Consider the following 17,049-nt stretch of genomic DNA (forward strand, 5'->3'; position numbering starts at 1 on the left):
AGTCTGCTCTGTCTCCCTGTCTGTGTGGTACAGACACAACATGTGTAAAACCTAAGTATAAGTTCCACAACACAAAAAACAGTACTAATACAAGGAACAAAAGCATGGAACAAAAGCATATCAAACATGACGTTAAAAGCTGTTCATAAAGGATAACTACTTTTAATTATTATTTTCGGAGTCTTCCGCAGTTCATCTTCCTCTTCAACTGTTAAGACCACTCCTCAAGTTGTTTGTGCTGGAATTTGTTATGTGAAGAAAGTATTTGGGAACCATTTCTTCTCCAGGGAAGGAAGGAATTCAAGCTGCAGTCTGAATGCTCAGTGACACAGCAGGTTAGATCACAAAGTAATAGCTGTTTGCTACCAACAGAGCTGCACAGTTCACACGGAAGACATTCAACGGTGCAAAGTGAATGACAGTAGAAAGTGGAGGTGATGTCCAGAAACAAGTAAGACGTACAACACTGACTCGCATCCGGCACTCAGACGGATGACAAAACACAAATATTTAACTCGTTTTTTTTATTTGGAAAACTTCGAGCGCGTCCGCGGTGCACTCTGGGAAATAAACCAACATGGGTACTTGGATCCGCTGTCAGCATGCAGGGGGAGCACAGACTAATTACCAAAAATGAAGAATGATTATTAGCAAACTCATTTTAGACAAAAGCAGAGTTGTACCGCATCCCTGCATACATTGACGGCGCCTAACGATCTATGGTGCGTGAGAATGTGATTGTTTCTGCCGGCTCCGCGCTCGTATGTGTGCCTGCTGCTTCACAAAGCTCCGGGGAAGCGCCGTTCTTCCAGCCTTCGCCGGATGATGGACCGCAATTACCCGACATCCAGCTTCGTGGATCCGCTGGTCCCACCAGCGCAGACCGTAGCTTGGGCCTATGATCGCAGCCCTTCAAGCATCAAGCCAAGGTAAAACATGAAGGGGAGGGCGGATCACCTTCCTAAGAAAACTCCGGTGATGGGAAGGCCTAGCAAAACAAAAACCTTGCCAAATATGACCAGTTTACCTGTCCTCCAGAGCGGTTCGGTCGGGGAGTGTACGGCTAGCTAAGAACCTTAGAGTTAGTATTTATGACAGCCTTGAAATATATGGCATCCGTACGCCAGTTATTTTACTAGCAGTGTGCTGCATGGTATTAGCACAATAGCAAGGCATGCATGAGCATGCAGGTCAAGTGTTAGCTTTTGGAAAGAAACAGACAATTTAGCTAACTATTAGCTACGCCGTGTTCTGGTGCCAAAAACCGCTATCAGATGATAAACATGATCAAGGAACGGAATGCCAGATCAGTGCATTTGTTTGCCAGGTGCACATGTGTACTTTAGAGCTTTGATCAAGTCTCATTAAATAATATATTACGCAACATATAGATACTTTGCACGTTTGGGATTGTTGTGTTGAGGATTGAAAGCATTGTGTCTCAGATTCACTATCAGTTATCTGCATATTCAACATATCCAAACCATTAGTAACCGTTAGTGACGGACCGATTGTGTGCCGTCCTCTACATTATTTACCAACACCATGAGCAATGACAGTACAATAATTATAGTACGATTTAGGCCACATGCTAATAAGTGTGTGGTTTGAACAATCCTGATTTGGTGTAGCTTTGTACTGGTTAACTGTGCTATGGAAAAAGTGTGTGTGTGTGTGTAGATATTTAAAAATATGGAACTGCATGGATAAATCCGCAAGTGAAATTTGGGCCATGCCAGTTTGCCCTAGTTATGGCACCTACTGACGGGAAGACAGACAGACGATGTCAGTGTCATAGTTGACCAGCCTATGAAACTTCAGCTTGGATCCTATCCTGTTGTTAATCCCCGATACAGACAGACCCCTGTGCCTGGCAAAACCTAGAAACTTCCTTCCTTTTCATTAATCGCTGTTTCTAATTCTGAGGCCTGCGCCACAAGTGCAGCCCGTCAGCGCAACCCTGCCGCCCGCCCATCCAGGACCGCTGACTCTGTTGTCTCAGTGTTTTTACATCTGTCATACTGCTCTCGCTGGCCTCTTGTGGTCCTGGAACGAGCCAAGGGTCTCACTGGCTCTAGCATGCCATGTTGGGATGGACTTCTGAAATCCATCACGATCGTTTCGGATAATCGAATCGTCTCGTTTCCTGCGGAGGTTCGTCTCGGGTCAGTTTACTGAGACGCAGGCCAGGGTGTGTCCTGCATTAGGGCTGCGGTGCTGGACATGACTGTGAGCTTTTACTTGTCTCGGCAGGAAATAGTTTGTAAACGGTGCTTGCTTGTACGTTACAAGAAGGTCTTGGTAGGTACATGATTTGTTGAAACTTGAACTGGAGGAAAGACGCTTAGAGCCGATAACCAACGACTCTGCCCATGTTCCTCCTGTACCTTCCCCACCCTGGGAGAGACAAGGGGGGGGGAGATGGGAACTAACCCCCAGGAGAAACACTGTCCTCATGGTGTTACAGCAATCAAAAGAGGAAGAGAGGAGCACAGAGTCTAGAGAGAGAGAGGGAGGGAGAAAGAAGAAAGGGACTTGAGAGAGAGAGAGAGAAGAAAGTGAGGGAGGGAGAGGGGGGGGAGAGGGAGAAAGAAGAAAGGGACTTGAGAGAGAGAGAGAAGAAAGTGAGGAAGGGAGAGAGACGGAGAGAGAGAGGAGTCTCTTACATCCAGCTGTGTGTTCTCCTAGGCCAGCTGTTTGTCTCCTGGCGGGAGCATTAGCCTGCCTGGCCATGTCTCATCCAGCCAATAACTCTGCTCATGCAGCATCAAGAAGAACAGCAAAATCAGGATCCTCAGTCGTCTGAGATTTGAGTTATTTTTAAACATTATGTTTAGATAAATCAATGTGTTGACATCCATGCATAATTTCAGTTTCTAAGGACTAAGCTTTTTTTACCATTATCAGTGCTTCATCCTTTATAAGATGTGGATATGACTGTGCTCTGGAGGGTTGTGAAGGAAGTGGAAGTGAAAATCGAGGACAAAGTTCAGAACTAAGCTTCAACTATCAACCTCAATGTCGCTCTGGTCTACTCCTCTGGTCTACTCCTCTGGTCTCCTCCTCTGGTCTCCTCCTCTGGTCTCCTCCTCTGGTCTCCTCCTCTGATCTCCTCCTCTGGTCTCCTCCTCTGGTCTCCTCTTCTGGTCTTCTCCTCTGATCTCCTCCTCTGGTCTCCTCCTCTGGTCTCCTCCTCTGGTCTCCTCCTCTGGTCTCCTCCTCTGATCTCCTCCTCTGGTCTCCTCCTCTGGTCTCCTCCTCTGGTCTCCTCTAGTCTCCTCCTCTGGTCTCCTCTAGTCTCCTCTTCTGGTCTTCTCCTCTGGTCTCCTCTTCTGGTCTTCTCCTCTGGTCTCCTCTAGTCTCCTCCTCTGGTCTCCTCTAGTCTCCTCTTCTGGTCTTCTCCTCTGGTCTCCTCCTCTGGTCTCCTCCTCTGGTCTCCTCCTCTGATCTCCTCCTCTGGTCTCCTCCTCTGGTCTCCTCTTCTGGTCTTCTCCTCTGATCTCCTCCTCTGGTCTCCTCCTCTGGTCTCCTCCTCTGGTCTCCTCCTCTGGTCTCCTCCTCTGGTCTCCTCTAGTCTCCTCCTCTGGTCTCCTCTAGTCTCCTCTTCTGGTCTTCTCCTCTGGTCTCCTCTTCTGGTCTTCTCCTCTGGTCTCCTCTAGTCTCCTCCTCTGGTCTCCTCTAGTCTCCTCTTCTGGTCTTCTCCTCTGGTCTCCTCTTCTGGTCTTCTCCTCTGGTCTCCTCCTCTGGTCTCCTCCTCTGCTCATCTTCTCTGGTCCTCTTCTGCGTAGCGTGAGGGCTTCCTGTGTAAAAAGAACAGGTTTCAGATAGTAGACAGATGTCTTTCTCAGCCGTAGCCCTCCTCCTTGTCGTGTCCGGCCCGTCTCTCTTCCGCCTCGCTGGGCCCGTCTCTCCTCCGCCTCGCTGGGCCCATCTCTCTTCCGCCTCGCTGGGCCCGTCTCTCTTCCGCCTCACTGGGCCCGTCTCTCCTCCGCCTCGCCGGGCCCGTCTCTCCTCCGCCTCGCCGGGCCCGTCTCTCCTCCGCCTCGCTGGGCCCGTCTCTCCTCTGCCTCGCCCTGTCATAGTGATGTTTTCCCTAGCAAACTGAGAGCTTTGTGAGAGCTCTGTGCCAACTGTCACTGGAACAAGACAAAAAAGAACTGTTCAACTTCTCCTCCCTACAGTGCTTAACCAGCCATTAGATACACATACAAATAGGGCCCAAAAAATTACTGACACAATCGGAATTTACATGTCATCTTCAATGCGCCGTATTCACTCGTAGAGGAACCTGGTTTGTTTTGCTTTTCCCTCCGTTGTACCGAACTCGTACCGAACCGTGATGTCTGAACCGCGGTATGAACCGAACCGTGACTTCAGTGAACCGTTCCACCCCTAATACACAGTCAAGTTTATTGCGTGTCCAGGAATGTTTGGGTTAGTTTGAGTAGTATTTACCTGTGTGTTGTCTTTGTTCGAGTGAGACTGTTCACCTATATCCTGTGTGTGTGTGTGTGTGTATGTGTGTATGTGTGTGTGTTTGTCTGTGTGTGTGTTTGTCTGTGTGTGTGTGTCCCTTGTAGTTCCAGTTATGGTGCCACACACCTGGAGTCAGAGCTGCTCCAAAGACAGACTTACGTTTCCACTCAACTGCCCACCTACACCTCCACACACCACCCTACAGGTGAGTTACACTAACACGCACCACCCTACACCTCCACACACCACCCTACAGGTGAGTTACACTAACACACACCACCCTACACCTCCACACACCACCCTACAGGTGAGTTACACTAACACACACCACCCTACACCTCTACACACCACCCTACAGGTGAACCCGTTGCCAGATACATTTGTTTTGCTCTGTACTACACACCCAGGCTGTCTGCAGTGAGCTCTGAGAATCTGCCTCTCACCCTTCTTCCTTTCCTCCCTCTCTCTCTCTCTATCTTTCTATCTCTATCCCTCCCAGGTCTGTCTGGGGTGTTTGACTCGAGCGGTAGCACCACTGAGACCTCCATAATGAACTTCCTGTCTGCCATGGAGTCTAGAAGCCTGCAGGCTGGTCCTGCCTGCTCTATGCTGCCCTCCTTCAGACCGCCCTCGTGGTCCGCCGGTAAACACGCCGCATTTACACCTTTTACATTTACACTTTTACATTTTACGTTTAAACATTTATATAAGCAATTTACATTTACACCTTGATATTTTAAATTTACACATTTGTGTTTAACTTTTCCTTTTACACATAAAATGTTGAAAGTACTGCAGTAACTTCAAGGATCAGGAGTCCATATTTAGATTATTTGAATGATTAGAGGAGTTGGTATTGAACTGTTTCCTGTACAGGTACGAACTCCTCCACAACGGAGCTGTATCTAACTGGGGCCTTGCCTTCAACCGCCACCTTCCCCTCCCCTGCCGCCCTCTCAGCCTATCAGCACGTGGGTGCCTCCCCCTCCGGCCTCTCAGCCTATCAGCACGTGGGTGCCTTCCCCCCCAGGTGCTACACCTCCACCCCCTCCCTGACCCTCCAGGACCCTGTCTTCAGCACCTCCAGCGGCCTGCTCCCTCACCACGACCCCCTGCTCCACCTCAAACCCAGCCAGGCCGCCCTGGCCTTCAACCACCTCCCCGCCCCGTCCCTGGGCAGCGCCCTGCCCATCCAGTCCTCCACATATCGCTCCGCCCAGGAGTCCGCCCCCCACCTCCTGCAGCCTCAGTTCAGCCTCCTCCCCCAGACGCTGGCCTCCTCCCAGCCGGCCTCCTCCCAGCCGGCCTCCTCCCAGCCGGCCTCCGCCCAGCCGACCTCGCTGCCTTACGGATCGCCCGTGTTCTCGGGCTCAGTGGAGAGAGCGCTCCAGAGGGAGTGTAGCGTGATCAAGCACCACCAGAGGCCTTCCAGCGGCCAGGCCGCCCCCGAGCAACTCCCCGGCTCCCTGCAGGGATACCTGGGCTCCGGCGACGGGGACGTGTCCTACCAGCAGGACCCCTCCAGGCACACCCCTGGGCCCAGCCCCCCCGTGGAGACAGACCCCTCCCAGGGGGTCAACGGCACCCCCCAGCCCAAACCAGACTCAGCCTCCCAGACCGGGATACAGCAATCTCAGGCCTATTCCTCCTCCGACCTTTCTCCCGGTTACTCCTCCTCCTCCGGGGGGGCCAAGGCTAAAGACTGTTCTTCCGAAATGGCCCCTCATCCTTCGGACGGCGGGGAAGGTCACCCCCACCCCCAGAGCCACGTGGCAGGAGGGTCCCCTGAGAGTTACCCCTCCCCAGGGCAGAAGCAAAGCTCGGTGACAGCCAGCCAGCAGTCAGCCGGCCAGCTTCCCAGCCTGCTAGCCATCAGCCACTCTCAGAGCTACCCCACCTCCCACAGCCAGACGCAGGTCTCCTTCTCCTCCTCGGATAAACTGCCTTCCCTTTACAAGACTATGCCCTCCTTCTCAGACCAGGCAGGCAGCGGGCTGGCGGTCAGTCAGTCTCTGGTGTACTCCTCCAGTCAGGGCCAGGTCCAGGATGCTCAGTACGTGGCCCAGGCCCAGGCCTTGTGTCTGGGGAGCCTCTCCCAGGCCTACACCCCCAGCCACTCTCAGGGCGCCCCCAACGTGAGTTACCCGTCGCAGTCACAGGGGCAAGATTCCTCCACTCAGAGCTACGTCGCAGGACAATCCCTCTCCTCCTCTTACCCCCAGCCACGGGCCCAGTCTCTGACCACCACCAACTCTATGCAGGGCTACGTCTTGATGCAGCCCTCCCCTGTGGGGAAGGCCGACAGCAGCCTGAGCCTGTCGCAAACCCACCCCCAGAAGTACCTGCTGCCCACGCCGTCGCCCACCTTCTCCCCCGCCACGCACGCGCAAGCCTTACAGAACAACAACCGGTCCTCGGGACCGCAGGACCTCAAGCCGGCCTATGGGAAGCTGAAACTGGAAGAGCTCCACATCCAGGAGCTGCAGGCGCTCCAGCATGCCTCCCTGGACGCCTCCTGCCCCGGCAGCAGCAACATGGCCGGCCCCAACAACGTGGTCTACGTGGTCTCCAAAATGGACGACCGCTACAACACGCAGAGCGTGATCCGGAGCAGCTTGCGCTCTGAGGAGCAGATGCTGGGTCACCTGACGTCGGGTCACCTGACCCAGGGGAAGGACGCGCGGCTGCTGCCCCCTCACAGCCAGCTCGGGAGCCGGGCCAACTCGTGCGGAGCCCCCGATCCAAAGACGACCAACAACCCCCAGATACTGTCTTCCCACGTCTCCCTGAGCGCCGAGGAGCTCAAGCAGCACTCACACCTGCTACGCGCCACAGAGCCGCTGCAACAAAGCCAGCAGGTGCTGATCTCCAGGGCCCAGGCCGATCACAGCCAGGCCCGCAGCCAGGCGGCCCACACCCAGTTCACAAGGGTCCCCAACACTCAGGTGCTGCTGGAGCCCAGTCAGATGATTCTGCTGCAGCAGCCCCTCATCCACCCGGGACACCACCCCTCCAAGGGGGTCTCGGTACACGTGCAGCAGAACCAGAACCACGCCTCAAGCCCGGGCCATGTGCAGTACCTTCATCTGAATGGAGAGATGATCGGACACAGCGGACTCAACGGCAGCCACCAGGGGGCGATGGACTCCACCAAACACCTCTTACCCAAAGATCCTTACGGCCAGGCCGTGGTTCAGCAGGACAACAAGCACCAGTTCCCCCTCAACTCCATCTGCTTCCCAGAATCCATCCTGCTGGCCGACGAGAGGAACATCCTGTCCAACGTGGACGACATCCTGGCGGCCACCGCGGCCGCATGCGGGGTCACACCCCACGACTTCGTCAAAGCCACGTCCGACGGGGACGTGGCGTCCATGGTGACCATGGCGGACTCCAAGGGCCACTTCCAGACGGCGGTGTCCAGGCACCTGACCCCGGGGTTCTCCTCGTCTCAGCACGCCATCATCGCCAACACTAGCTCCTCCCACGCCATGACACTAAACGGGAGCCACGTGACCTCGGACCGACGACCCGGTCATCCTAGCAACGGGTCCGATCTCCACGCCAACGGTGGGGTGGGTGTCGAGGAGGACTACAAGCTGAGCTACGACCCGTCGGGCCTCGGGCCAGGAGCCATGGGCAAGACCCAGGCCATGGGCCCGAAGCCCATCAAGAGGGAGGAGTCGCTGGTGGAGTGCTCCTCCGAGGGTTTCCCCAGGAAGCGGGCGCGGCCCCGGACCTCAGGGCCGGGCAGACCAGCCGGGCAGGAGGAGGAGGCCGGGGGGAGACCGGCCAAGCGTGGGGGGGGCCAGGCCAAGCGGCAGAACTCGCGTGGCAGCGACACCAGTTCGCCCTCCACCTCGGACGGCGTCTACGATGGATACCAGCAGCATGAACGCATCAGGCAGAAGATCCGCGAGGTGGAGGAGAAACAACCAGAGGTCAAGACCGGATTCATCGGTTCCTTCCTGGATTTCCTCAAATCAGGCCCCAAGCAGCACTTCTCCTCCACACCCGCACGCGCCGCCAGTCGCTCCAGGAAACCCTCCTCCAAACCCCCCCCTTGCCCCTTGCCCCCCCTGCCGCCCAAACTCCAGCCCCCAGCTGCCCCTGTGTTGCCCCAGGAGGGCCACGCGGGGGTGAGCTTGCAGCAGAAGCGCCTGGAGGAGGACCTGCAAAGGAACCTGGAGACCCTGCCCTCCTTCAGCTCTGACGAGGAGGAGAGTGTGGGCAGGAACCAGGCGCTGCAGAACAGCATCACCTCGGCCCTCTCGGCCCTGGACGAGCCAGGGGACAGGAGACAGAAGACTGGTAAGTAGCTCTGGAGACGCTCACTGCTCTCTACTGAACAGACGTGGGATTGAAACATTTGTAATGATGATCTCCAGGGATGGGTGTTGCTCAGTTGTAGAGCGTTTGTGCTTTGCAGATCGAAAGGTGGCATGTTCAAGTCCCCCTTTAGCCTTTAGATGCGTGAGTTCTAAATATTTCCGACGGTCCCCACAGCGTGAGTTATTTTTCCGAAACGGAAGCTAGCCAGCTTTAGTTAGCTTCCGTTACCTATCAACCTAGCATAATACTTGTAGCAATGCTACTACCTGCTAGTGTTACTTGTTAACCTCCTCATTGTAAATTTTGAAGCCATACTATAGAGTTTGTCATATAGTTTTTGTCTATCGGAAAATAGTCAGTTGGAATGTTCGAAATCGCACATGTGCGACGTTACGCTGTGAGAACCGCATTCGAACGATCACATGTGCGACGTGGCTACTATGGCTGGTGTTACTCTGGAGACAGAATACAATCCCTATAGCAAACAAATCCAGTTTTTAATCTCTCCCTTCCCCTTCTCCTCCCCTCCCCCTCCTCCCCTCTCCACAGACACCAGACTCTCCTCCTCCCTCCTCAAGCCAGACCAGACTCCCAGCATGCCTCAGCCTGTTGCTAAGGCGGAGGTGCGGCAGAAGGACTCTCCCAGGGAGCCCTCGGCAACGGCGTCGTCGGGGCGGGAGGGCCCGCCCCCAGGCCTGTTGGCCGCGCGGCTGAGCAGGGTGGCGGTGGAGGGACAGACGGACGAGGATCTGTCGGACAGCGGAGGGGAGGGGATGTACCGGGAGAGGGATGAGTTTGTGGTCAGGAACGAGGACATCGAGAGTCTGGAGGTAGGGAGGGAGAAGGGATTTTTATTGATAAAAATAGTTTAGTTTTAGCCCTTGTTGCTGGTTTCTGATGCCGTCTGTGTGTGTGTGTGTGTGTGTGTGTGTGTGTGTGTGTGTGTGTGTGTGTGTGTGTGTGTGTGTGTGTCTTTAGGTGACATTGACAGCCGGCAGGGAGCCTCCAGCTATCTGGAAGGTCCAGAAGGCTCTGCTGCAGAAGTTTGTTCCTGAGCTGAGAGACGGGAGGAGAGTGTTCTCAGCAACCAATAGCGTCAGTACACACACACACACCACGCATGCACACACACACACACCACGCATGCACACACACACACACACCACGCATGCACACACACACCACGCATGCACACACACACACACCACGCATGCACACACACACACACACACCACGCATGCACACACACACACACACACACACCACGCATGCACACACACACCACGCATGCACACACACACCACGCATGCACACACACACACACCACGCAGGCACACACACACACATCACGCATGCACACACACACCACGCATGCACACACACACACACACCATGCATGCACACACACACACACACCACGCATGCACACACCACGCATGCACACACACCACGCAGGCACACACGCACACACACACCACGCATGCACACACACACACACCACGCATGCACACACACACACCACGCATGCAGACACATCTGCAGACTCACACGCATGCACACACACACACTCTTACTGATGTCAGTGCTGTCTAACCCTGAGTGTTCCTTCCTGTGTGTAGTACCTGGGTTACTTTGGCGACGCTAAGACCATGTACCGCCGGGTTTACGTAAAGTTCCTGGACACAGTCAACAAGAGGGAGTCTGTACGGGTCTGCAACCGCAAACCTCGCTGCAAACCAATGCACTCTATGAGGTACGTTGAGGAGATGGGCGGGTGTGTGTGCGTGTTGGCCTTGAAAGCTATATTCTTCATGTCTAGATTAACCCTCCTCTCCTCTCACCTCCCTTCCTCCAGGGGGGCCCAGGTGAAGACACTGCTGGGCCTGAAACCGGCCCCTCCCTCTTTGACCTCTGACCCTGCGAGGCCCCGCCCCCCTGCGAGGCCCCGCCCCCCTGCGAGGCCCCGCCCCCGGCAGCCCCGCCCCCGTGCTGAGGCCCCGCCCAAGAAGAGGAGGAGGTGGGAGGAGGAGCTCTCCCCCACAGACTCCTCCTCCTCCGAGGAGCCGGCAGAGGAGACGGGTGAGGGGGTGGGGGGGTCAGAGGTCACCCCAGGTCACCTTTTCACCTTTGTTTAGACCAAGAGTTGTTTACAGGTGGTGTGTTCTCCAGACGAGACCTGTATTAGGGAGTACATACCGACACATCTACGTTGTCATTATGGGGATTTGAAAAATAAATCTCTCCCCTCCCTCTCCCTCTCTCCATCCCCCTCTCTCCCCCCCCCCCCCCCCCCAGACCCCCAGGTGTCTCCTGGGTCCAGGGTTCTCAAAACCAGGACCATGAAGGACACCTTCAGTAGCTTCCTGGAGCTGCTCGTCAGCGTTGCCATGGACGCAGACGTGCTGAGTGCGCTGGAGAGGGAGAACGGTTAGTGGAGGGGCGGCATGGGGCACGCTCCCGTGACACTGTAGCCACGGTGACCCTGTAGCCACGGTGACGCTGTAGCCATGGTGACTTTGTTGGCTCGGTGACGGTGAAACTGTCGGTACAGTGGCGCTGTAACGATGGTGATGCTGTTGGCACGGAGAGTTTGAGGGGCGGAGGGTGTCTTATAAACAGGGTTCCCGCGGGGTCTTTAAAAAAAAGTCTAAAATTCGGAACTTTTAATTTAAGGCCTTAAAACGTCTTAAAAACTGCCATATTTTCATCCGAGGTCTTAAATTTCATTTAGTCAGGTCTAAAAAAGGTTTTACCCTCGTTCATTTCCAGAACCGCTGGCCGCAGAAAGTTATGACAAAGTAGCAAAAAAGTATTGAGTCGCGGCCTACAAAGCGGAGCTCTACAAACGAAACCACGCTGCCCTCAGAACGTTGGTTCGGTGTGTTGTAGTTCTTTCTGGGGGATATTGGTGTTGGTATGTACACGGTGATAAAACTACAAATCCTGTTATAAATGCAATATCTGCCCGCGAAATACGAAATACGTCTGCGCTTCCTCAGAGTTTGTTAAAGTTCGGCTACGTGTGGAAAATGGGAAAGTGTACTTTCAACGAGACATGGCTAGATCACAGCGATTTCCGCTGTTGGTTACAAGCGGTACCTGTAAATTACATTTATACTTTTTCAATGACTGAATTCATTGAAATATTTTTTCAGAATTTCTTTGATTAGAATATTTTTGGGGGTAATGCATCGTGTAGATCTTAAATTTCAGTCTTTATGGTCTTAAAATGTCTTAAAAAGGTCTTAAATTTGACTTGCTGAAACCTGCAAGAACCCTGTATGAAACACCCTGTCTGTGTGAGGATCAGAAATCCTTCTGGAAGGTTCTGCTGACATGTCACTTCCTGCGTCTCCCAGATGACCTACTGCTGCCTCAGATGAGACGAGTCGACAGCCTGATCAGCGACAGCAGGAAACGTCTGCTGCCAAAGCTCCACATGGGGGAGCTGTTCAAGGTACCCACCCTGCACACACACTCTCTAACTCTCCCCCTCTCTCCGACATGGGGGAGCTGTTCAAGGTACCCACCCTGCACACACACTCTCTAACTCTCCCCCTCTCTCCGACATGGGGGAGCTGTTCAAGGTACCCACCCTGCACACACACTCTCTAACTCTCCCCCTCTCTCCGACATGGGGGAGCTGTTCAAGGTACCCACCCTGCACACACACTCTCTAACTCTCCCCCTCTCTCCGACATGGGGGAGCTGTTCAAGGTACCCACCCTGCACACACACTCTCTAACTCTCCCCCTCTCTCCGACATGGGGGAGCTGTTCAAGGTACCCACCCTGCACACACACTCTCTAACTCTCCCCCTCTCTCCGACATGGGGGAGCTGTTCAAGGTACCCACCCTGCATACACACTCTATAACACTCCCCCCCTGTCTCTTTTTCTAACCATCTCCCCCTCTCTCTCCCTCTCCCGGTTTCCAGACAGCTCTGGACAGCTTCCCAGAGATCTCCATGGTTACTGAGCTGAACAAGGACGGGGAGGGTCCAGCCTTCAAGGTGCGTCTGGGCGGGAAGGCCTACAACTGCAAGACCATGAAGCCTTCCAAACCCTCCACACTGCCCTTGGTACGACCCACACACACCTCATTGACATTTATGTCTAACTAATCCTAATTAACCTTAACCCTGATCCTGACCCGCACAAACTTTTTTTTATACAGAACATTTTACATGTAAATCATTTAGCATACGCTTTTATCCAAAGCAAGGAAGTCAGGTGGCTGAGCGGTTAAGGAATCGGGCTAGTAATCTGAAGGTTGCCAGTTCGATTCCCGGCCGTGCAAAATGACGTTGTGTCCTTGGGCAAGGCACTTCACCCTACTTGCCTCGGGGGAATGTCCCTGTACTTACTGTAAGTCGCTCTGGATAAGAGCCTCTGCTAAATGACTAAATGTAAGGTTAACATATTGCGCGTGTATTGATAGCATAGACGGCCTTGAAACACTTCACAGGTTTGTCCACTAGAGGGGGTCACGTACCCACTGTCTGACACTGCTTCCTATAGCTCACAGAACGTTTTGTTTGTCTCTCTGTAGGAGTACACAGTGGACCAGAAGAACACACAGTGGTTGTCTCTCTACCACTCTCTCCAGCATTTCAAGTACCACACATACCTCACGTGCAAAGATGAGGTGAGACACATCAACACGCTACACCTGTGTGTGTGTGTGTGTGTGCACGTGTGTAGGTGTATGTACACGCGTGTGTGTGTGCAAGAATGCGTGGGTGCTTGTGTGTGTGTGTGTGTGTGCACGTGTCATGCGCACACACACACACACACACACACACACCCCCCCGGAGCGAAATGCTAGCATCCTCCCAGGAGCACGGGGTGTTTTTGAAAGGAACAGCGCTATCAGCTGCGACGAGCGTGCGTTGCCGTGGGGAGATGAGCGTGGTCTCAGACTGGCTGGGTCGTCCTTTGGTCAAGCAGCAAGATAAGGAGAGAGTACTGTGACCTTAGATAAGGAGACGGTACTGTGACCTTAGATAAGGAGACGGTACTGTGACCTTAGATAAGGAGACGGTACTGTGACCTTAGATAAGGAGACGGTACTGTGACCTTAGATAAGGAGACGGTACTGTGACCTTAGATAAGGAGAGAGTACTGTGACCTTAGATAAGGAGACGGTACTGTGACCTTAGATAAGGAGAGAGTACTGTGACCTTAGTCACCATCGATGCTCCTTCACAACCCGGCGGTGACCAAGGGGACAGGCCTCACCTCTGTCTCCCTGGCGACAGGCCTCACCTCTGTCTCCCTGGCGACAGGCCTCACCTCTGTCTCCCTGGCGACAGGCCTCACCTCTGTCTCCCTGGCGACAGGCCTCACCTCTTTCCCCCTGAATACCGTTTGTTTTGATGTCTGTTTATTGTTATAGATATTCGATAAATACAGTTTTTTCTTCTTTACATTCATAAATAGTTTTACTTTATAGTAGTTTATTTTGCATTTGTTAAATATTGTATATTTTGGTTTACATTGCATTTTCGGTAAATTCTTCTACATTGCACTAGGTTTTAAATGGGTTTTATTCTGCATCTTGTATCATTAAGTCACACTAATCAAGCCTTTCATGGCCAGTAAAGACTGTGCTGGCGACAACACTAATGACCTGGGCTTTGGGTGCGCTTGTTTCTGTGTTGCAGATCGCCTCCCTGCGGGCGCGTGCAGGGGCGCTGGGGCAGGACCAGGCGGTGCAGCTGTGCATGCAGAACGCAGCCTGGGTGGAGGTTCTGTTCAACCGCTTCGGAGAGCTGCTCAACCAGGTGCAGCTAGCCTGCAGATAGCTGGGGGGAGGGGGAGGGAGGGATGGGGAGGGGGGGAGGGAGGGAGGGGAGGGGGGAGGTAGGGATATGGGTGGGGGGAGGGGAGGGGGGAGGTAGGGATATGGGTGGGGGGAGGGGAGGGGGGAGGTAGGGATATGGGTGGGGGGAGGGGAGGGGGGAGGTAGGGATATGGGTGGGGGGAGGGGAGGGGGGAGGTAGGGATATGGGTGGGGGGAGGGGAGGGGGGAGGTAGGGATATGGGTGGGGGGAGGGGAGGGATGGGGGGTTGATTAGGGATGAGAGGAGGGGGGGAGACCTGTCTGGAGGGGGGCAACCTGTGTCTGGACCCTACTCCCTCTGTCTTGTTTTTGAAAGCACTAATTGGAAGACCCATCGTCATAACAACATGGGGAGGGGCTTCAGCCTGGCACTCCATTGGCTGGATGCTCTACAGGTGTTACACAGTGTAGGGGAACTAGCAGGATGCCACACACACACACGTGTCATAAACCTGTTCATTATACGCTTAGTTGTTTTAATTATTTTCTCTGTATTATTATTATTATTATTTTATATTCTTTTTTGTAAATCGCAACCAATGAGCATGCACTAGATAGAAAGCATAGGAAGTAGAAGCCAGCCAATCAGAACACAGAGCCTTGAGGACCTGCAGCAAGCCTATCAGACACAGAGCCTTGAGGACCTGCAGCAAGCCTTTGTCAACTTTTTGACAAGTTAAGATAGAGGTTGGGTTATTACTTATTATGTATAAATATATAAACATAGATAAATATATATGTGAAACATCCATTTTCAGAATGGAGCGCCAAATTTATATATAATGTACATTTTGTATAAAAACAAAAAAAGGGGGGATGGGGTTAGTTTTATCACAGTGATTATTTTAAGGAAGAGTTTGATATAATATAGATACTTACCTTTTTGTAGCTTCATAACTCTTTCACTCAATCAAGCGATAGGACCCTGGATGTGAAGACGGTGTAATTCTAATTCTTCTTTTTGAAACGGCATTACCTTCACTTGTATCTGAGGTAAAAAATAAAATTATGAAATGAAAAATAAAGAAAATTTAGAAAATGTTATCACTAATAGATGTATTTTTCACAGGAGGAAATATTTGTTTTATGTTCATTACTCTTTGTAATACACTTTTCCATCTTTTTTTAGAGAAGATTCCTTATATTGTAAGTTTATATGTCAAGAAACATATTGTATGGTATCTGAAAACTATTTCTTAAATACAGATTCTCCTCGACTTTGAACAGATTATGCAGACAGCGTTCGAATAGTTTTTTTTTGCTTTTCAAGTGTGGCTGTGTTACACACTGCAGTTATTTTCTAATATGTGAAAATAAATTTCCTACCAAATATGGATGTTGTGTGTTGGACACGTTTTCAGGAAACATTCATACATCAACTTTGCTTGCTTTTAATCTTACATTGGTTGTTTGTCTGTGTATGTTGTGTGTGTTCGCTGGTTTGCTGGACTTGCCAACAAACCAAACTGGTAGAATCATAGGAAAATACTTAATAGTAGTATCTGTCTCAAACAGGGAGTCAGGTGGCTAGTAATCAGAAGGTTGCTGGTTTGATTCCCGGCTGTGCAAACCAAATGACGTTGTGTCCTTGGGCAAGGCACTTCACCCTACTTGCTTTGGGGGAATGTCCCTGTACTTACTGTAAGTCGCTCTGGATAAGAGCGTCTGCTAAATGACTAAATGTAAATGTAAACATCTGATAGCATAAATAATACCTCACATTGTTGAGCATGAGATAACTTTCTAGAGAAACCAGAGAGGAACCTCATATCTGACAAGGTCAGGTGAGATAAGGGGATCGGGCTAGTAATCAGAAGGTCGCCGGTTCGATTCCCGGCTGTGCCTAATGACGTTGAGTCCTTGGGCAAGGCACTTCACCCTACTTGCCTCGGGGGAATGTCCCTTTACTTACTGTAAGTCGCTCTGGATAACAGCGTCTGCTAAATGACTAAATGTAAAATGTAAATGTAGATAACACAAGACCCTGGTACCACAGGCTTGAGGGCTTATTTCCAACTAGGAAGTTGAAATACTTTTGATGGCAGTGTGTGTCCTGTCCTGTTAGCAGCCACCCCAGGTTCTGAGGGTGTTCGACCTGGTCACCCTCACACAGACCAGGGGGAGACTCGTTGGTGTTAACCCCTCGCTTCATGACATGTAATTTACTCACCAGGCGATGGCCACTTGCATAAGCTACATGTCGACTGTAAAACTGAGTATGGTGTGTGTGTGTGTGTCTGTGCTTGTGTGTGTGTCGTATTTCTGTGCATGCATGGTGTGTGTGTCTCTGTGTGTTGTGTTTCTGTCTGTCTGTGTGTGTGTGTGTGTGTGTGTGTTGTATTTCTGTGCATGCATGGTGTGTGTGTCTCTGTGTGTTGTGTTTCTGTCTGTGTGTGT

General features: G+C 52.3%; 2 protein-coding genes across 3 annotated transcripts in view; one reads left to right on the plus strand and one right to left on the minus strand.

The window, feature by feature from the left end:
• LOC134028510 (apoptosis-associated speck-like protein containing a CARD) overlaps nt 1-17,049 on the minus strand; it is a 386,877-nt gene that overhangs the window by 166,284 nt on the left and 203,544 nt on the right. The window lies entirely within an intron of this gene.
• On the plus strand, nt 544-14,622 carry qser1 (glutamine and serine rich 1). Of its 2 annotated transcripts, XM_062471248.1 has the most exons (13): nt 544-929; nt 4,581-4,681; nt 4,976-5,119; nt 5,353-8,787; nt 9,358-9,638; nt 9,787-9,903; nt 10,428-10,561; nt 10,664-10,887; nt 11,104-11,235; nt 12,168-12,265; nt 12,746-12,889; nt 13,360-13,455; nt 14,474-14,622. In XM_062471248.1, exons 1-13 carry the CDS (start codon nt 823-825, stop codon nt 14,612-14,614), a joined length of 5,154 nt encoding a protein of 1,717 aa, XP_062327232.1. In that variant the 5' UTR covers nt 544-822; the 3' UTR covers nt 14,615-14,622. The 2 variants fall into 2 exon arrangements, with proteins under 2 accessions (XP_062327232.1, XP_062327233.1); XM_062471249.1 differs by lacking the exons at nt 544-929; nt 4,581-4,681 and adding an exon at nt 4,814-4,834.

Source organism: Osmerus eperlanus, chromosome 10 (genome assembly GCF_963692335.1).
Source record: "Osmerus eperlanus chromosome 10, fOsmEpe2.1, whole genome shotgun sequence".
Lineage (NCBI taxonomy): Eukaryota > Metazoa > Chordata > Actinopteri > Osmeriformes > Osmeridae > Osmerus > Osmerus eperlanus.